At 42.4% G+C, this 21,371-nt stretch overlaps 1 protein-coding gene across 2 annotated transcripts in view; it reads right to left on the bottom strand.

Annotated features, from left to right (window-relative positions):
* ube3c (ubiquitin protein ligase E3C) overlaps positions 1 to 16,970 on the bottom strand; it is a 49,843-nt gene extending 32,873 nt beyond the window's left edge. Inside the window, exons 1-12 of one of the 2 annotated variants that reach the window (XM_079489007.1) lie at positions 16,950 to 16,970; positions 16,087 to 16,205; positions 15,847 to 15,900; positions 15,101 to 15,175; positions 14,741 to 14,875; positions 14,296 to 14,411; positions 14,009 to 14,166; positions 13,681 to 13,834; positions 10,846 to 11,066; positions 6,860 to 7,011; positions 6,231 to 6,415; positions 132 to 218 (exon numbers count right to left, since the gene is read on the bottom strand). In XM_079489007.1, coding sequence (XP_079345133.1) covers positions 132 to 218; positions 6,231 to 6,415; positions 6,860 to 7,011; positions 10,846 to 11,066; positions 13,681 to 13,834; positions 14,009 to 14,166; positions 14,296 to 14,411; positions 14,741 to 14,875; positions 15,101 to 15,175; positions 15,847 to 15,900; positions 16,087 to 16,152 — 1,403 coding nt within the window. In that variant the 5' untranslated portion in view covers positions 16,153 to 16,205; positions 16,950 to 16,970. Of the gene's footprint in view, positions 1 to 131; positions 219 to 6,230; positions 6,416 to 6,859; positions 7,012 to 10,845; positions 11,067 to 13,680; positions 13,835 to 14,008; positions 14,167 to 14,295; positions 14,412 to 14,740; positions 14,876 to 15,100; positions 15,176 to 15,846; positions 15,901 to 16,086; positions 16,206 to 16,815 lie in introns of both variants that reach the window. The other variant, XM_079489006.1, reaches the window with a different exon arrangement.
* Positions 16,971 to 21,371: the final 4,401 nt, after the last annotated feature.

Raw genomic sequence — 21,371 nt, 5'->3', positions numbered from 1 at the left:
CCACGCAAAAATGTCCCGTGAAATATGGGACTGATAATATACCCATTTACACTTGCATGCATTGCACACAACCACAGGTACACACATGCACGCCCGTTAGCCAACATTTTGACAACGTTGAATGGACTCACCCAGTGATCATTTTGGTCGTCATTGATGTTATCAAGTGCCACAGATGCCTCAGGAAACGTGCATTGAAGGCTAAACTGTACAGAAGTCTGTAGGGAGTGAAGGAGAAGACAGACAGATTGATTCGTCTCACATCTGATGTTTTTATTGTTTACTTATTTTTTCCTCATATCGACCTCTTCAACAAAAAGGAGAAAAGAAGAAATATGGAGATATTAACCCATTGAAACTGGGAAAGCATCCACGTCCGTTTAGATTTTTGCGTTGGCTATTTAAGCAATATTACACGAGAGGGTGCGGTGAGGAACGAGACGAAGTCGAGTTCCGCAAGCATCACTGAAGTGGCAATAATGACGTTAACCCACACCCTCGAGTGTAATATTGCAATTATACAACAGTTACCCTTAAAACTAAGAAAATCGCTGAAAGAATATTTTTTTTTAATGACAAATGTAGTCACTACGACCACAAATGTCCCAAGAAACTAGCTAGCCTAGCCACCGAGTTTGCTAGCGCTCTGGGAGAACAGAGCAGCTGAATTCTTTGTTTTGATTAGGTGGTGAATGGTGCTGGTTTAACCCACGGCTAGAAGGCTGTTTCAACCAATCAGATTGCTTCCTCGAAACGACCTGTGGTATAATCAAAAATAGCAGATGTACAAGCTCAGCCAGCTTGTATATCTGCTATTTTTTAACACTTTTGAAAACTCTTGTGAGAAGTGTGAGAACTACTGATTAAGAAGGTATTCAGAACGGCCTCAGATCGATGGGTAGACGACACAGTCAGTGTGTAAAGTGTAGAGTGGCTTTCCGTCTTTCCGCCTCGAAGCTTTGATTGTTAACTTTGCCCAATTAACCAGAAGACACATAAAAAAACAGGGGAAAGGTAAATACCACTGTTAACCAGTATTTCCCCCCAAGGAATTTTCTTGGACCTATTCTCTCCCCCTCATATACCTAGCGAGCTCTGAAAATGGATTAAATGAGCCATTAAGCTTTATTTAGGCAAGGCACCTTCCATTAGTAAACTAGTTGTTAGCAAGGGTATCGGGCCCGGGTCATAAACAGCCATTCTGGCTTCCTGCTGGAGCCCCATTTAACTTAATGGCCACGGAGGGAGACAATGGAGTACGGGGGGAGGACAAGTGGGAGGGAGGGGGTGGCCCTCGACGTGACCCCGGAGCATCAGCATGCTTCCACACTCACACTGAATTACATGATAACAGAAGGGGGGGACGGGGGGACTCCACATACCTCCCAGTACTGGCCTGGTACTCAACAGGCCACAGCACCCAGGTGTGAAGCTGATCTTTGTTCAAGTGTGTTGTGTGTGTCTAACTGTCTATTATGCTCCGACTGGGGATTGTAGTGCCTTTTCACACCGAGGGTTAACAACAGGTGACAATAATGTGGTAAGTAAGCTGAAAAGCTAAATAGAGTGCCCCTCTTGCATATAATGGGGTCTCTGTCTGGGAGTCGAGCGCAAGTGCTCTGGCACCTATAAGCATGCCTGTCTTTAATGGGCACATCTCCCATTCACGACACAGGGTAGATAGGAGGAAAGGTCAAAACGGGGAGGGGGGTGGTGGGGGGGAGATGGGAGCGAAGGAGACAAAATTGAGGGGAGGGACAGGAATATAGTGGAGAAAAAAATACCTCATGCCGAACTACACTCATGTCAATGTCAGGGCCAGGGTCCAATCCCTTACTGTCGAGCAGCACGCAAAATCATTTCGGAATGGAGTATGGAAATGAGCCCGCGGAGGGAGAGTGACAGCCGCCCTTTAATAAGGCTTGAGAAATGGTTGGAGGCGAGCCCCCGTCGTCTGTCAACTTACTACAAGGCTCAGGAGAGCAGCGAGGAGTCAGGCGTAGTGCTCCGGGTTCTTAACAGTGATGCGGGTGTTTGATTGAAATGGGAAACAAAGCACTAAATGCCGGCTGACACGCTGATTTACAGCCTGCTAGAAAACCCAAACCTCCATTTCAATCACGGAATGAACCGCTAATAAACAAAGTAGGGGGCATCAAATGGGGGTTGTGTTTTGTGCGTGCGTGCGTGCGTGCGTGCGTGTGTGCGTGCGTGTGCGCATGTGTGCACACATGTTGTTGGGCAGCTTGATGAATCTCACCCGGATCATTGCATTTTGAAAGTAATGAAAAGAATTTGCATTTCAGCAGAAAATAAGCCACTGATGTTTGGGTGACATTTTCCATCATTAAAAAATATATATTTAAGAATGCTGAGCGAGGGTAACATTTCCCCCTTCAATCTATAAAAAGACTCCTGTGTGTGTTCACATAATTTAGCGCCATTATCTCATGTCAACTCCAAAAGTAACTTGTCAACCGTTCAAAGCTCATCTGGGGTTCACTTTCATCACACAGATGCCCGTTAGCGGCAGAGTGCTACGTTAGCCGAGGCTAAACAATCAAAGTGAGATTACACCAAACACCCAACACAGAACAATCAAATGTAGATTACACTGTACCCGACTAAAAAGACAAACACGCAGGCTAGGTGCAACATGGCACTTCCATTAAATCCGAATATTCAAACACCACCACCAGGCTTGAATCACTGGGCATCTTTTTGCCTTTAAGTATCCGAGAGGTCTTCTGAGAAGCAGGGATCAGCTTTCAGCTTCTGTACATATTCATAAAAAAGGGTACTACGGCTGGGCCGGACTGAGGACCAGCTGACCAAATGGTCTGCTTTCCTCTCTCTCTTTTTTAAAAGCAGTAAATCAAGCCGGGGATGCAATTTGCTCCCCTTAGCCTCTTGTAAAGCTATCCCGTCCACTCCTGCAGTGATTAATCTTTCTCAGTGAGCTAATTATTTTGTACAGATATCCGATAATGATGGAGGACGAAGGGCAGGATTTATGGTAAAAGCGGCGGGACGGAGGAAGCCGTAAAAAAAAATGAAGGGGATGAAAATGCAGAGGAAGAGGAGGATCCTCTAAACTCTGTGGAAGGTATTTGTAAGGAACACTGTACACTAGCAACATCTGAATCGTTTTCTCTAAAGGTCAGCCGATATCTCGGCCATTATTGGACTTTTTTGATGACAATCTGTATCTGCCAATTGTGTCCTGATTTCTAACCACTTTCTACCTGTTGTCCCTCCCTATTTTTGGCATGACGGGATGCAAAGCACTGTGAGCTTGTAAATCGGCAAATCTTCTTCTTAATTTTTTCTTTTCTTTACAAAATATTGGTCAAAACATCGGCAGTCAGTGGTCTAGGACTCTCCAAAATCAAGATTGGTGTCAGACCCAAACATCTGGCATCAGTCAGGCAGTCTCTAAGTTTCTCCTATGGTACATGGAGACTTTTGATTACCGACGAGGACGATTTACGCAGATCCATCATCCTCAGATCATTAGCATGGTTGTTGTTAGATGGGTTCATGAACAAGACAGATAGACCTTTATTGGTCGCCAAGACGCAGCATAGCAGTTAGTTAAAAAGTTACAGATACAGAGTAAGAATTAAGAATCAAGAACAGAGTAATCAAAATTCCATACTTTTTCCAGACTCTGGTCCCTGGTCCCCCCCTCCCACTACTAGTAGGAAGTAATAGGGCACCCAGGGGGCAGGGCATTCTCACATTCTATATTCTATTTCTAATACAGCCAGAAAACCCCTTTCTGGCAGCCAGCTTGGTAGCATGCATTGTTAGTCATTAAACTCCCAATCCACACCTACCGGGTTTGAATTCCGCTGCCATCACTATTTTTCCAACAACCGTAAACTTGTTTTTTGGCCGATAACGTATAGTTTTAGACCGGGACGGAGGGGCGCCGTCTCAAGCGAACTTGAGCAACGAGACACCACAGAGCGTGCTAAAGCATGCAACTTGTCGTGTCAAGCTAATAGAAACTGCAGGCTTTCTAGTCCTGAAAAGTTGTAATGCGAAAATGGAAGCCATCGTTCTCACGATAATACAAATTGTGAAAAAGTATTGTTTTAAAAATACAAACGATGATGTCACTGGTGGACGGGTTTCTGAACTACCCACAGCCCTCCTATGAGACACAGACTGAGTAGAAACAATTGTGCCATTTTATCATGATTATTAGTGAGGACCTATTATATGAAGATAGGTTGAAAAGTGGTGAAGTGGTCCTTTAATATTTTTTTTGTGTATTTCAGTTATTTCCCTGTGCAATTTTGATTATGTTAAAAAGTATTTTTTGCCCCTCCTATGTCCAGCTTTTGGTGTGTGCGCACAAACTTTGTCCTACACAAACATGAAAATGCCATGGACAATGAATGGACACGTTTGAGTGTTTGTGTAAACAAACATTGCATAACACAAACATTGATGACGAAGGTGAGGACGCAAATTGTGATTGGCCGGAATGAGATGATATATGGTGATAAGAGCGCCCCTCACTTCACACAGGTGTGATCTTTTATTCATATGTTCCAATGTTCAATGCCACAATTAAATTGTTAATCTCAATTATGAGTGTGACATTTAATCTTCAACTTCAATTTGTAATTGTCCTACATGTGTAGAGAGAAAGTTTGGTCGTATGGACAGGGATTCTTCTATTTTTAACAGAGGACGGAAATATCTGCCGATTTAATCAATGAGTTCCCATAGGGTCAACAAGTTTGAAAAATGGTTACGTCAAAGTACTATATTTTACATTGTGTGTTGCATTAATTTGTGCATCAATAGGCCTAATAAATCAGGTAAAAGCCCTCTGTTTTTTAGAAGTCTGCATCTGCACCGACAATAACTTACTGTTATGTTACTGTGTAAGGTAAACCCTATTGGAATTGGAAGCTTGTACTGCAATATCGACCAAAATTCCAATATTGTGCATCCTCAAAAAGTGTCCAGCAAAGGCACACATGTTTACTGATACTCGCACATCAACTGTTAGCTTCCTGGTTTGGCTCCAGTAATCATTAACCAGAGGAGGTGATCTTCCATGAAGCTCTCAGCTTAGATCACCCTCTGTCAGTCAGAACAGCCCCACCACCCCCAATTCTGACATCCTGGTCCTAATGTAATCAGCCAGAGAGAGAGAGAGAGAAGGGGGGTAAATTGCCCTCATCCCAAGACTGACAGATTCCCTGACATCCCTGCTTCCTCTCCCGGTTGTAAAATGAGGACCACAGATAACCGCCTGCCTCCCTTCACTGTTATTTACACTGCTGCTTACAGCACAGAAACACATAAAGCCACAGTTTCCCTCTCAATCACGATGGGCCTGTAATTAACATCCTCACTCTCTAACGCTGGAGCTGATCCCTCCAGCATCCGTGTGACATATAAGAGTAATGTCCAGTTGACCGCTGTTTGTTTTTGTGCTGCGGATGTTTCCGCAATGCAATGCAAAAAAACATAATTGTTATTTTTTGTTTGGCTCCAAAAGACAAAAGGCATAATTATGAGGATGTAGCCCTACGCTTTGACAAAGGACATTTAGTACATGGTAGCATTTCGTAAAAAAAACTAAACAAATGATGCCACCTTTACAAGAGAGTTGTGCCACCAACAACGGTGAACTGAGCAGCTGACCCACGCGTGTGGCACAGACCTTGTCGAGTGTCAAACATCCATCCTGGTGACGTATTTATAATCACCATCATTTATAACACAAAAGACTTCATTCGCAGACATGCATTCACTGGTCAGAACAGTAACACACACACGCACGCACGCACACACACACGCTTTCTAACAAACCCATTCCATAGAAAAGCATTTCAGAGCTGAATCGAAGCTGATGCATTTATTAAACCAGAGCTTCTCAAAATGGGAGTCCACAGCTACATTAGTGAGTACCACAGACGAATAACAGTCTAAGTCCACACTATTGATCCATAATATATAAATGATAGATAAGGGTTCAGGACAACAAGGCCTTTTCGTGGAGGGGTCAGTCTGAAATTTGGACTTAGACTGTTTTTCGTCTGTGGTACTCATTGTCTACAAGCTATTTTCAAAACATTATAGAAAAATTGGTAACATTGTTTTAAACATTTTAACACAAATCTTTGTATGAGTGTCCCTGGCACAAAGTCTTTTCAGATGAGGGTCTGCGGGGCAAATACATATTAATTTAGTGTTGGACTGACCTGACTTTGGGCACCATGAGACGATGCTGCACCATGAGCGTGTGACAGATGGAGGCCATCTTGGTGAAGACCTCCTCACTGGCCGAGTCCCTCCACACCAGGTTGAGCAGGGCGTTGGTCTGCTCCTTGGTGTCCAGCTTGTGGACACACTCCTCAGTGATGAGCTGGACAGAGATCCTGTCGTCCTGGCAGGGAGCGGAGGCGAGAGAGAGCACAAAAATTTGTGCTACAGCAGAGGATCTCAAAGTGGGGTCCGAGGATCCCCGGGAATCCTTGAGGGGGTTCCAGGAGGTCCCCAGCTAAATTAGTTAAACCATTAAGACCTGAGATCGAGTCTAAAAATGTCTTCAAAAATCTTTTCTGAAAAACCTATGTTGCTAGATCAGTGGTTCTCAAACGTTTTCATAACAAGGACTCCCAATCTAAAATGACACAGATGCTTCCCCGCTTTTAATGGCTAAGTTAATATGCGTCGTAAATCTGCTATTTTCGAAGGATCTTGAAAAACCTTGAACAATTTCAAAACAGGCGGCTGTGGCGGTGGTGTGTGTGTGTGTGTGTGTGTGTGTGTGTGTGTGTGTGTGTGTGTGTGTGTGTGTGTGTGTGTGTGAGTGTGTGTGTGTTTCTACCTGCATGGGCAGAGGATGGGTGCCGCCATCATCTTCATCCTCTGAGTCACTCATGACCTCAGGTCTGTTGCTGCTGTCTGACACTGGCAGCAGGGGCAGCAGGGTCTGCAGGGCCCGCAGGTACAACAGGAGACCCTCCTCTGATAGTGAACCTGACAAAAAGCACAGCTTTGACTCACATTATGTAGTTTACGTTAGTTCCGGGGTAGATATGACTTCAAATCAATAGCACGATTATTTCAAACCACCCCCCCCCCCCCCCCCCCCCCCCCCACCATCCTCCACTCTGAACTCGATTCTAACCCCCAAACCTGAAAGTTGAACACTCAGTGGTTTATTTGTGTTCAGGGCATTTCTGAATAATGAGAACTGTGAATCTGAATCCTCTGAATAGCTTGCCAAAAAATAAATTCGGTTGGTTACTTGGTTCTAAATCTAGGCTTTGAGATTTTGTTACGTCAAATGAATAATAGGGACTAAGAGGTTTAAATAGGGACTTAATTATGTTAGAAGGAGAGAAGGAAGATGTCATTCAATGCGAGTAGATGGAACATCACTCAGACTCAGGGCAGGAAACCACCTCTTTTGGCTCCAGGCCATAGTGGCTGGTAAAATAGGGCATCTTTCACCACAACAAACATGGCTATCTTTCATGTGAAAAGACATTTTATTCACACATTTTCTACAGCATAATGTGTTTTCAACGAAGCCACTGCATTCCATTCACGGTACGGTATGAAAATCAACTTGCAGAGATTTAAACTTGCTCGAGATAGTTTAAGTAATCCAACACAGTCAGTGAACTTTATTTTATGTACTGTAAATAATCCCCGTCACTGTCAAGCCTTGCTGTTTGGTCTGGGTCGCCACTTCTTTTCACCTGACAGTGAGGAGTTTCACTAGGAGGATGTAAAACGTGCAGAGGAACACACTATACCTCATAGCTCCACTCCCTGCTGAACTATAAGAGTGGCTACTGCAGTGACAGAACTCACCCTGGGAAGCAGAAGGTCCCAGGTTCAATTCTCAGCCCCACAATGTGTCACGGTGTCCCTGAGCCAGAACTTTTATGACCCCGGTCCTGCACCCGTCCCGTCCCCCACTTGAGGAGCACTCAGCTGGATGAAGCCGAAAACTGAATTTCCCCCGTGGCATAAAATAATTTAGGTCTAATTACCTTCCCCGGAATCACGGCCAACCTGACTTTGTTATAGTGCCTGGCCAAGCCGGAGGAGGCCCCCGTGGAGGAATCAAACCCCAGTCTCCAGTCTCCACGGTGGTGCGCAGGTACTTTACTCCTGTGCCACCTGGCCGGAGGCCAGCATTTTAATGCATTTTATTATAGCACGGATTCAGTCTAGCCGCACTATGACGTTTAGCCAACCAACACTGACTGAATTATGTTTCATGACGTTAGTCACTTGGTGTTTTTACTTCAGTGTTTACGCTACGATAGAGGGTGCTCTTCCACAACTTGTCAGTGATCCTAGGACTTCCGAAGTAGAGTACACCCGAAAAACAACGACCTAAACAAGAATGACTCTGTCATAATTGCCAGCGGCAGCAAGGTCTCGTTTATGAACATCTAAAATCAGTTTGTTCCGCAGCATCTGCCTCAGCTCACAGCTTCACGTTGTGGCGTTCAGAGTAGACTTCATGTTGCGGCATTGGGTTTTATGCCATTCAGACTATGAGTTTTATGGGTAAGTCTCCCATTGGCTTAGAGAGGCAGCCAATGATGAAAACATTTCCACTAGGTCGCTAGGTAGGTGAACATGCACTGCAATAGAGCGTCGCAGTCCCGCCTCCTACCATGGACCAGGAAATGAATCCCAATGCATTATTCTCATAGACATTTCAGAAAGTATTTATTTAAAGACGGTTACGCCGCGGACAAAGCCAACTCGAGTCGTGACAACTCATGACAACACAAACAATATTTTGGACCAAACAAATAATTACAAAGAAGAAAAACAACAAAAAAAGTGTTGTAACCTGCCGTTTTTTTCTTCTTTCTAATTATTTGTTCGGCCCAAAAAATTGTGTTTGTTGTCATGATTTGTCACGACTCGAGTTGGCTTTGTCTGCGGCGTAAACGTCTTTAAATAAATACTTTCTGAAATGTCTATGAGGAAAATGAACGGAGAATCATTTCCTGGTCCATGGTAGGGGGCGGGACTGCGACGCTCTATAGGCTATGTAGAAACTCTGGCAGTTAATGAGTCAAGCAGTGTTTCAATGACAATGGATACAATGTAAACAAACAAATTTATTTTGAACATACCAGGACTTAATAAAATATAGACCATTTAATGTACAATACGTCCCGGTACGTTCAAAATAAATAGTTACCAGCCGCAGTGGCTGTTGGGAGAAGATAATAACAAAAATACCAGCATTTGACTGGCAGACATAGTTATATCCTTTAGATACTGAATCATCTGGTGCCTCTCTATAAATCAGTCTCTGCTGGAGTTTATACTGCAACGGAGTCATATTTGCACCTCATAAAGCCCCACACAGTGTATATAAACATATAGAATACCAGAACGAGCGGTTCAAAACACAGTCGCCCGAGGTGAAATTCTGGGAAACTCTGAACGGTCTCTACTTGGTATTCCTAAACGTAAGCTCAGTAAACTATGCCTAAACCTAACCTCATTCCAAAACGTATCCTCAGTAAAACGGTGCCTAGTAATAACCCTAAACTAATTTCTAATATTATCCTCAAATACAAGAATACAAGAACCGCCCCACCGAGCGGCCGGTCGACAGAAAAACATTAGGGTGAGGGTGTTTTGAGACGAGCATTCCGGTTACCAACAGATACTTAACTGTACATATACACCACACATGGGCAGGCGTTTATAGAGGGTATGCGCATGCATAAAGTGAATGGCAAATCGAGTGGCAAAGTGAGAGGCAAAGTGAGTTTAACATTGTTTTAACGTTGTTTAATGCAATCAGATTTCTGTTTGGATGTATGGGCTGTCAAAGCCAGAAAGTATTATTTTTCCACTCATTAGGCTTTCCTGCATAACTTCCGGGTTTGATGATGATGTCACGCGCATACCCTCTATAACTCAATTCCAATTTCATAATATGTATAATTTGAGCACATAGCTGCATTCCAAGATATTCACTGAAATAGTACATTTTTTAATTGTTAAATAGTCTGCTTTGAATCCATATTTATAACAAAAAGCTATGTATTTTTCCATAGACCTATGAGGTGGAGCATATCAAACAACTGGCAAATGTTGATACGGAATTAAAGTGGATTATTTTATGTACGTAACGTAATCTTTTCATTGTAACCTCACCAGAATGACATACTACTGTAAAAGAAAAGGTCAACATTTTGTAACAGAAAATTCTTGTGTTATGAATCAAGGACCCAGGCCTTCTGGCCTGACAAATAGATTATTGTAAAGCAATCTGTTCAGATTCATGCCATTTTAATATACGGTAATTCAGCACTGCAATGTGTTTCAAGTTCAATTCAATAGGCCAATGTGTGCAGTCGCTCACTTTATCAAAGTTAGTGTAGCCCTCTGGTAAACAATGCTGCCTAACCCTGGCGTGCTCGCGCACACGCACGCACAAACACGCACACAGGGCGAGGCACGCGCGCACACACACACACACACACCCCTTTCATTAATTTCACCACGCACGCACACACAAATTTATTTTATTTATTTCTCCCCAATGTAGTCGTTATGCCAATTCATTCCTCCCACACACACATTTCTGTGTTGTCACTGCTGTTGTATCCTACAGACTCACCTGAGGAGCCCAGACCAGGAGGACGTAGAGACACACACACACACACAGTCACACACACACACACAGTCACACACACACACACACACACACACACACACACACACACACACACACACACACACACACACACACACACACACACACACACACAGGTTGTCTGTACATAAGAGTGTCATTTAGGCCAGTGAGCCACATACCTAGGCAGTTCTCTCCCGCTGAGAGGACAAAGTAAAACAGCCAGGGGGCCTGGCTCTGTGCTGCCGAGGAGGAAACCACGGTGGTCTGCAGGGAATCCAGGAAGGCCTCGAAAGGGAACGAGAGACGCACATCGGACAGTGCGGGTATAAAGAAGTGAAAGATCTGCTCTGTGAAAGGGGCTGAGATGAACTCCTCAGTGAAGGCCGCAAACACAAACTGCCTGAAAGAAAGGAAGCAAGGATCATGTGTGTCATTTTAGAGTTGAGATAAAAAAAAGTATTATTTTATACTTTGACTATTTTTTATTTTTTTATTTGTTTTGAAAACCAAACATTTTTAACTCAAATCCTTGCTCCTGGGGGTCTCTGGAAATAAATATTTTGAGATGGGGGGGAGGGGTCCACAGGCAAATACATATACATTTGGGGGACTTCACATGAAAACGTTTGAGAACCACCAACATAGAAATACATGTTTTTCAGAAAACTCTTAGGATTTAGAAGACATGATTAGAATCAGCCTCAGGTACGTCTTTTGAATGGGTTAAATGGGGAGAAGAAATACTTGACGTATCCCCCTACTTTCATAAACACCATCCATTCTGTTGCATTCATAACACCATAGGTATCAACTATCAAATATACAATCTTGCTGGCTGCCACAAAAGCTTTAATGTTAACATTGAAACAAGCTGGACAATCAGGATATACCCTGAAGAAGGCAGTTGTACTGCCGAAACGTTGGTTTTACTCTGCATCCTAATAAATAATCGGCTCTTTGGCTATCAGTGTGTGCAGCCACTCTTTTTGTCTTTTTAAGACTTAAACTCTTTAAACATTGAAACAAGCAACATATATCATATGAAATCCAGGTACTTTTCATTTTCGTTAGCTGATAAAGAGACATCTCTGTCAAACCACACGGCAGTGGAACTCATTTCCAGAAAGACTGTTTAACTAAATGTGGATACTATGCACCGTTAAGCGTTCTTGCTCAAAGAAGCTTTGTATAAGGAGATATGCAATGTCACAATGTCTGGCCTGACTGGCCACCTTAACTATAATCACAGGTCAGGGAAAACACACAGGAGACAGGGCCAAAGTAATGCCGAGGCATTGTCTAAAACACGCCGTTATGGAATGTGAAAAACTCAAATCAGTTCATAACAAAGAACAAAATGTTTTAACAGAGTGGGCTTGTTCCTCCAGTGTTGTCCTATGTCCTTTCAGCTTTGCGAGTGTTCCAATATTTTCTCGTCAAACAAGAGCTGCTTTGTATGGCTCAGTCACACATCTGGTGGGCCCGGTCAGATAATTAGCTGTTACAGTCTGTGTGTACACAAGTTTCTCTCACTGCCACCCTGCTTTTCTTCAAAGAAGAAAAGGACTCTTGTCATTAAGACTGTCTCAAATTGAGGGCAAACAGTTGATATTCTGCACTCTGCCGAGTAAGCGAGTCTAAGGGCATTTTATTGCATGTTGTAAATTGGTCGCTGAAGTAATTACTGCCTTGGTTGGCGTGATGGGTTTAGTGGATGATTTTAACAGTATACACCACAGACAAAGACATTCTTCTCTCGTCTTCTTAATGTTCTCCTCCTGTCACAATCCCAGCCAGGCAATAACTTGGTAAGTGTTGATAAGTTTGAGTATTATGGAAAGAAATGTGCCATCAGGCTGATGCCCTACTAATCATCAGAGCTTCTGATTAATAAGAATCCTCATCCTTGACCACTGACCAGTTCATATGACCAGGCCACCAAACAAATGGCACGCAAATATTGGTTAATAACCGATTATCACATAGTGGGCACGTATTAAATTCTAAAGCACAGAAAATCAATGATAAAATAGTCAAAACAATAATGTAATACTTATGTAATACATATGTGTCCTACCAAAAACTGTGTCAAAAAGTGAACAAAGTGAACACATTTTTAGTTTTTGTGCCAACTTTATTCCGCCACATAAGGTAGAGATTTTAGAGCTTATCATCTAAAAATCTGGCTCTGTTCTGGAGTCACTGCTTAAGATCCTTGCAGACTGCAGAGTTTTTTTTAAACTTTCCAGCGTTGTTTCTCCCCTATTTCCGAAAAAAACGCAGCAGTCTACTCTGCAAGGACCTTAACTCTACTTTTAACAAAATGAGATCACATGCCACATGTTCAGAGGTGGGGTGTGATGCTACTGCTGGTGCGGTGGGGACTTCCTGGCTGCACCACACAGTGATTTCTGGCTGATGAACATTCCTGACGGCTCAACATTGGGTGGTCTTGTTGCGACAGAAGATCGGAGTTAACTATGGAATCGTGCATTTCTCGTTAGTCAGTCAGTCAGTCAGTGTATCACTCAAAATCCCCATACATGGGGAAAGCCCCCATATATGGTGCCCAGGTCTCGTGACATCATCCCTGAAGTCAACAATATTAGTATATGGTTCTGACATTCCATATGTTGATTACTCCGCCATCCATCCTTCCTCTTCGATGTCTCCCTTTTGACTGATACCTGTCCATTTAAACTCTAGACGGGCCTGCACCAAAGTTATTAGTGCAGCCACACCCGGTAGCCGGCGAAAACTAGAGTTCTCAACAGGCCCGAAAATTAAGGCCCGGCCCTACCTGGGCCCTCATCAAACCCTGTACACTCAAGACACTGCCCCTGCTGCCACCTTTAGATCTCCTTATATGGAGCTGACCTGTTCTCACATACTGTATGTTGATCTGAACCTCTTGAACCTCAAGGCCATGCTATCGGTGCTGCCTTGTTGTTCAGACGTGTGCTAAACCGCACCCATCTGGATTAAACACCTATATTTTTGTGTGAGTTCCATACCTTGCGCCGGTTGTGCAGGAGGAGTACGTAAAGTGCAGGGGTTTGAGGATGTGATCCAACAGTGTGCTTGCCATAGGGACAGAGGGAGCATCAGTGTACTCCAGACTGGCAGGCAGCCTGTGGTTCACTAGAATGTACAGCGATCTGTAGTATCCTGAGGGAGAGAGAGTGAGACAGAGAGAGAGAGAAACCAAGAGAGTCCAAGAGAATGTAAGAGAGGGGGAATTCATAGTTTCGATCTTGCGATCTTCCTCAGAGTCAAGAGTCTTGACTCTGAAACATCTAGCACCTGAATAAAAGTATAACATATAAAAATAAAATAACATACCTTTCTGGACCATAGAGTGCAAAATCTGCTCGATTAATGATACTAAAGAGTTAGCGTCTAGAAGAATCGGAAGATAAGTCCTCTCTGAAGAAAAGATCTCTAGCATCCTCATGGGAACGGCAACATTCAAACTGTCGTCATCAGATTTCTGCAGAAGTCTGGGGAGATGGAGAGGAACCCGTGCATGATGTAACTCTGGCTACTACAAATATTTTAAAAAAATCAGTTTGTTTATTCAACTGTTCTGACTCCCAACGGGAGCCAGTATCGATGCCCTAGTACTGTACCTGCAGCAGAAGCCAAGGATCCTCTTGATCTGAAACACACAAGTCTGGCTCTCTGGACCCGCCAACAGCTGCACAAACTTACTGTTGTGTTTTACCAGGTTCTGACACATCCATATCTACAACGGAAAAGCCAACGGGACAAAACACAAGCATCAGGCAACGTCTGTTCTTAACCCCTTTCAACTACTGTCCCTATTTTGGGTATGTCATTTTAGGTGAAAATGTTCCAGATATTTTTATATGTACACCCTTTTATGATCAAAATGTAATGGGGTGAATGCCATTTATTTTGTGTAATTTATGATGTATACAATGGTTGTATGTCTATGTACCTTGAATGCTTCTGTAAAAACCCAATAACAAAGTGAAGGGATTTCTTTTTAAATGGCTGAAGTGGTTAAATCTGTTGAGATAGATTTCATTGAAGAGCACATCATTTACTCACCAATCGATGTGCATCCACACACTGTCTGTAGAAAAAAATTAGTTGTCTTGATAGGATAGTTAGACTTCCACTGTCCACCCCCCTTGACTGTGACTGGCTGACACACTCATCAAACTTGGTCCTCTGAATGGCATACTGGAAAATAAAATGCCAGAGGTCAAACAGAGAGAGAGAGAGAGAGAGAGAGAGAATGCTTTTAGATTGTGCAGATTGTTTTGTTTTCAGTGAGGTGTGTTAGGAGAATATGTAAGATGGGTGGTGATGGATCAATAATAAAGTGAATGGAAAGTGATGAGGACATGATGTGATCGTGAAACTGAAACAAGGTCTTTGAGAAGTTGCAAATGGCTGCAGACTTACTTGTCGCATGCGATCCTGATAGCCACGTATATAGGACTGAATGATAATGGCATTCTTCAGTCTTCTCCTTTCATCCTGACCGTAACAGAATGATACTTGTTAAAGAACACTTGCGGAACTAAATAATGTAACATTCTGTACTGGACCTGATTTTGGACATCATGACTTCTGTATGCATATAGAGTAGAGAAGTCCTGGCGTTACTCGCTTACTCCCTGGGAAACGTAAGTATTTCTCCATGGAAAATAACATTAGTCACCTTAGAATTGTCTCAAATAAGAATAAATAAATGTCCTGGCGATATTGTCAGGCAGGTGGCTCTGTATCGTTTACGATAGTCACTCATATTTGATACAGTATGTGTCTGGCGAAAATTGCATTAGTTCGGCAGCGTTTTGTTTTCTCGCCGTCAGTTGATTCTTCATATCCATACAAACCGCCTGGCTCTTTTTCCCCCTCTTTGTTCTTATATGATGCGATATTAAACACGTCTATGGGAATTCAGAATGAGGGGGGGGGGGGACATGACCCACCCCCAGTTAGTTCTTTGGTGCTCTATACGATAGACTAGAGCATATTTTACACACATATTACACATTGCATGAACCGTATTCTTCATCCCTAAAACCCATTAAATGAGTATGGACAACATTACTTGATGGTTCAATAATCAACAATTGAGCCACTAATGAATGAACTAGTTTTGCACATGTGCTAACACACTGACTACACAGTTGACTTAATACCTCTCTTTTTCTTCGTTCTTCTTGAGTGCGGTGCAACAAAGATGCTTTTTCCTCCTGGAAAACATGAAATCTTGGCAATGACAAGCTAGTCCAACGCTCAACAGACAGACACACTCAGACACTATGAATTAACACATAATAAGTCAACACTAACCAGACTATATGTCTACATATTATGTATAATTGATTATTGCCATCTTGAAAGTTCACCTTTCTCATCAAATCAAACAAGCATGTTACCTTTCTACTTGCTCCTCCAAGTGATACATTGGGTCTCGTTTTGAAATCTCCTTCAAAGCTGAACATTGTTACAATATTTCCATTGACTGACAACTTTAGTCAGAAGTTGTCGCTGCTATCTGAATTTAAAAACAACAAAGAAAACACATTTGAGAATGAGTCTCCAGGTTGTTTCTGTGCATATTCTCTAGTCATAGTCACATTACAAACGAACAAGTAAACAAGAGCGTTAATAGCATGTCACTGTCCATCATCGCTTCTCCGTGTGGCTGTTTTAACCACTATAAGTGCGAAGCTTGGACATGGAAAAGCCAAGAAGGCAAACTATAAACTGGACGTTATGAAACCAAGTTAGCTTGGCTAACAACAGCTAGCTCGCTATGTGTAGTTTGCTAATAATGACTCAGCAGCTGTCAGCTTGTAAACGCCGCCACCCATGTACATCTCATCGGTGTGAGCACCGGGCTCAAGCCTCCAGCCTCCGGAGGACTGACCGGTGCTCTGTTGTCCTGTATGTCAGTCGTGTATACGGAATATGATTTTGTTGACATTAGCATATTAGCTGGCTAGCAGCAGCTAGCGTTGAGTGAGCCATGCTAACTTATCATCACGGGGGGATTCATTTTCCTCCTGCCCGCAATGAATGCCCTCTTTGACATTTCTCCTGCTTCGAGACACACAATTGAGATGAACGTGTAAATGTTCTATTAAATTGTTTTGTTTGTTTACCTTTGAATACTGAATAAGGAGGGAAGAACGAAAACTCTACTAGCGACAATTGCACACAATTGTCTGTCTTCTTTTTCCTCTTCTCTCTCTACAAAATCTATCATCAACAACACACAACAGAGAACAGCTATTACCTATATCCGCTTCCGGTAAGGCAAGGACGCTGATTGGACCAACGTAATGTCAATAAAGTGTGGTTCCCTCCCATAGAGTATATATATAATAGAGACTGAACTAGCGCGAAGCTCCGCCCCCCCAGCTATTCATGTCAGTGGAAGTTGCTCAGTGGCGTTTTGAAGCACCCGGAAGACTGCCGGAAGTCCCTCCCAGGACCTCAACTTTGAGGTCCTGAGTGACGTAGGGCAACCGAGCGCTCAACGTTAAAGCCCAGCTGCACGGGGTTTCCCGGTCATGAATCCACGGGTCCGCCTGTAGTCCCTCGTCCTACCACTAGGACCTAGAGCTTCAACGTTGGAAAGCCTGCCTGCCCCCTTGTTCCCTCCCCGTCCTCCAAGCCTGTCTGTGTCCGTGGTTGTACCCAGAGTAGTATAAAAGAGAGTAATGACACTCCCGTTGACTCTCATTGTAACAATGGAATGCGGAAGTGCTCATTCTATCTCAGTGGAATAGTTCCAGCCATAGGAGCAATGTTTGGAACTATAGCGTGTCACCACTCTCTTATTAGATTACTCTGGTTGTACCATAGACTAGAGTATATAAAAGGAGGGGTTGTACTCAGTGGTTCAGTGGTTGTGTGTGTGTACTGCAGCATGTATACTGGACAGCTTGAGTATGAATGAATCAATGAAGGAAGGAAGTAAAGCACAGCGTTGTGCTCAGCGAGACCTACCCTGCTGGGTTGCTAGGAAACAATAGCCTACATGTAAGATGATACAACAATTGCGTGTGTGTGTGTGTGTGTGTGTGTGTGTGTGTGTGTGTGTGTGTGTGTGTGTGTGTGTGTGTGTGCGCGCGCGTGCGTGCGTGTGTGTGTGTGTGTGTGTGTGTGTGTGTGTGTGTGTGTGTGTGTGTGTGTGTGTGTGTGTGTGTGTGTGTGTGTGTGTGTGTGTGTGTGTGTGTGTGTGTGTGTGTGCGTGCGCGCGCGTGCGTGCGTGCGTGTGTGTGTCATCATCATATTATGTTGTACCAATACCTTTATGAAACAATAACCACCAATGTGCACCACCACCAGTCCACCACAACAACAATAATAATGATAATAATGAATACATTACTGGTTACATAAATATGGGTGCACTTTACAATAGTGTATGATTATTTAGATTTTGTATTATTTTATTTTTTATTTTTTTCATCATGTAGTGTAGCCTATAGCAGTAGCCCATACAATATAGTAAATTACATTATACGATACGATACGATACAACTTTATTGTCAGCTTTCACTGAAATTTGCTTTGTGTCCATGACGTCACCGTTCAAGATACAGACAGGACATACACAATAGCCTACATTACACAAGGTACATTACAGGACACACATCACAGAATGCAGACAGGAATTATCGCCTCACTGGAAGCTCTCTGCAGCCTGTGTTGACCCAAGCAGTGCAAATGATCAGAGATGTTTGTGATAATTAAAACAAATGCATAGTCTCTCCCCAAAACTGGACACAATTGCAATTAGATTAAATGGCCTCCTCGCTATAAGGCCTACCATATGCTTGTACAAATGTAAACCAAATGCACGAGGCATTTACATATGTGACCACTATTGTATTTTAAGATTTATTACAGATGAAAGTAACCAGTATATTTTGTGCAATTAGCTAAGAGGAGCCCAGCTTTAGCCATAATGCTGCTTGTATCAAATTAGCTGCAACAACTCGCTATAGTATAGGCTTTTTTCTTCCTCTTATATACCTCACATTAATTCTAAATATATATTGGGATTGCTATATTGGCCAATTTGTACCAGTGCAGGGACACATGTCTGGCGTATATATTTCCTAATACCTGCAGTATAGGCTACTTTACATGCTCAAATGCCGTGACATTTCTGTGTAAGCCTACCTTATGCAACTTAATTGAATGCACCTGCATTCATGCTATTCAATTAACTTGCTGTGTTGACGCAATTAAGGAGTTTAACTATACCAGTTTAAAAATGCTGTCAAAGTGGAAATTAGTATATAGCCTATGTCTTGTTATTTTTAAATTTGACAAGTAAGGTCAGCATAACTGCAGGCAACTATTTGTTTGACATATATATAATTAGACTTGAGTGGCATTGCAAACCGAACCGAGCACTTCTGGCTCTGGTAAAAACCTATACGACTCGGGGAGTTAATTTCAGATAATGAAAGTCAAAGTCAACAACGTAGCTTATACAGGCCAAGATATGATTGATTGATAAATTACACATAGCATGAAGTGGAAGTGGTGTGAAATGTTTGAAATAAACATGGAAAAAGCTCTGAATATAAAAAAATAAAATAAAAACTACATAGCCGACCCAAATTGGGTATAAATTAACAAATAATATAATCCAAGAGTCCAAATTTCAACATAAATGATGACAAAGGAGATTGCTGTTTAAAGAAATGTAAAACCGTATGTTTATGTTGAAAAACGCAAAGCATTGCTTATATCAAATCAATAACCAATAATATTAGTCGCTGCAGTCGTCTCCTCTGATTCCACCAGGCGACTCTTTGATTTGCATGAACAAATAAAGGCTTTACAGTAGAGTATATAGGCCTACTGCAAAATAGTTTCATCAATAAGTGACTGATTGGACCAATAATAGGCTATTAGCCTATACTAAATTGAAGAGCCCACCAGACACCATGGTAGGTCTACGACTATACGACAAATTAACCATGTAGCAATATTGATGCACACATTGAAGTGCAATGCTCAACTTATTTTTCTTCCAGAAATTAGGCGGCCTCGGCGATCTTTAAACAGATTAAACGCATGAAATGATTATGAGCCACAAATGTTTTTAAAAGCAGCATATGCCTATACATTTCACGGCAGCGGGCGTTTGTGCCAGTATAATTGAATGTATTTATTGCAATAAAAGAGACAGTGCGGGTCCCTTTAAATTGCCTTTTCATAATGAACACATTTACCGGGGGTAATTAATATATAAACTATCCCGATTTGTCACTTTTTGATTTGTATTTTAGTTAATTGTGAAAGTAATTACGGAGCAAATTAACAGCTTTCAGGAAAGACCGAGGTTTTAGGGTCCGTTTCCATCTACGGGGCCGTATTAATTTTCTCTCCCCTAGCTAGATGTGATGAAAAGGAGCAATAAATCTGGGTGATTGGTGCAGGCCAATACTAAATGGCTCCATATTTCATGGGGCTCTAATAGAAATATTCATGCGGCCCTTAATGAAATTAAACCAGTAGAAAGGGGCAAAGCTCTGTTCAGGCGTGTGGGATGCACCATGCACGATTCAAAACCTAGCACACTTTAAGCCCAGCGGGAGGTTTTTGATCATGCAAAAAGCATGTATACATTTTATTTGATGAGGCAATATGCGGTTATGCGCGCCTTTCGGGAATCGTTTCAGTTATAGCGTATGGCTATGTTCAAAGGTGAACTATTTATGTTCCCCCATGCATGTGCATAATAATTTTATCAGCTTCTGTGTTTTTGTAAATCCTGCATGTGTGTGTGTGTGTGTGTGTGTGTGTGTGATATATATATAGTCACGTGTTTGTGTGTGTGTGTGTGTGTGTGTGTGTGTGTGTGTGTGTGTGTGTGTGTGTGTGTGTGTGTGTGTGTGTGTGTGTGTGTGTGTGTGCGTGTGTGTGCGTGAGGGCCATGGGGATATAGTTCTGCGAGGGAGAGCCTCCCATGTTTTGCTCACATCAATCTCTTCATGGTTATCATTCCGTAATCGGTCATGATCATCAAGGTTTCCAATTAAACGGTGATCCTTTACTTCAAACTATACGTGGTGACTTGTTGATTTCCCCCGAGCAAATAAACTGTCCGTCCGCTCCCATGTGAGCGCGGTTTGCTGATGAATTGACAAAAAACTAATCAGCTTTATTGGTAGACAGGTTAAGGGCAACAGGGTGTCAATAATTCTCATTTTGACCCCCCTCTTCCATTAACTTTAAGTGGCTTATTAGACCAAAGCCACCCCCCCGAGTCACCGCTCTATTAGGCTACATCTTTTTCTTCATCACACTCAGCGCTTTCAATTACAGAAAATTTGTCGTGGTTATAGTTGTTCTCTTTTGCTTGGCAATGAATTCTAAAGTGGCTTGTAAGTGCAGAAATGTTATATTGAGCGTAGGCCTACTCGCCTCACGGGCTGTTGCATACTTGCATTTCATTGAATTAAAGATATTTTAATAAGTTAAGTTCGCAATACAATTTCAAATGTGAACGTTTCATTTCAATTCAATTCAAAGGAGCTTTATTGGCATGAGAAAACATACGTTTACATTGCCAACGCATTTCAATAAGAGACATTTGTTAGGCTATAGCCTATATAGCCAAGAATATAGCTATAACTCAATATAATTTATCCGCGATATTTTTCAAATAGGAGGCTATGCATCAACACCA

This window comes from Electrona antarctica, assembly GCF_951216825.1.
Source record: "Electrona antarctica genome assembly, chromosome: 20".
Classification (NCBI taxonomy): Eukaryota; Metazoa; Chordata; class Actinopteri; order Myctophiformes; family Myctophidae; genus Electrona; species Electrona antarctica.
This window is presented reverse-complemented; position numbering and strand designations above follow the sequence as displayed.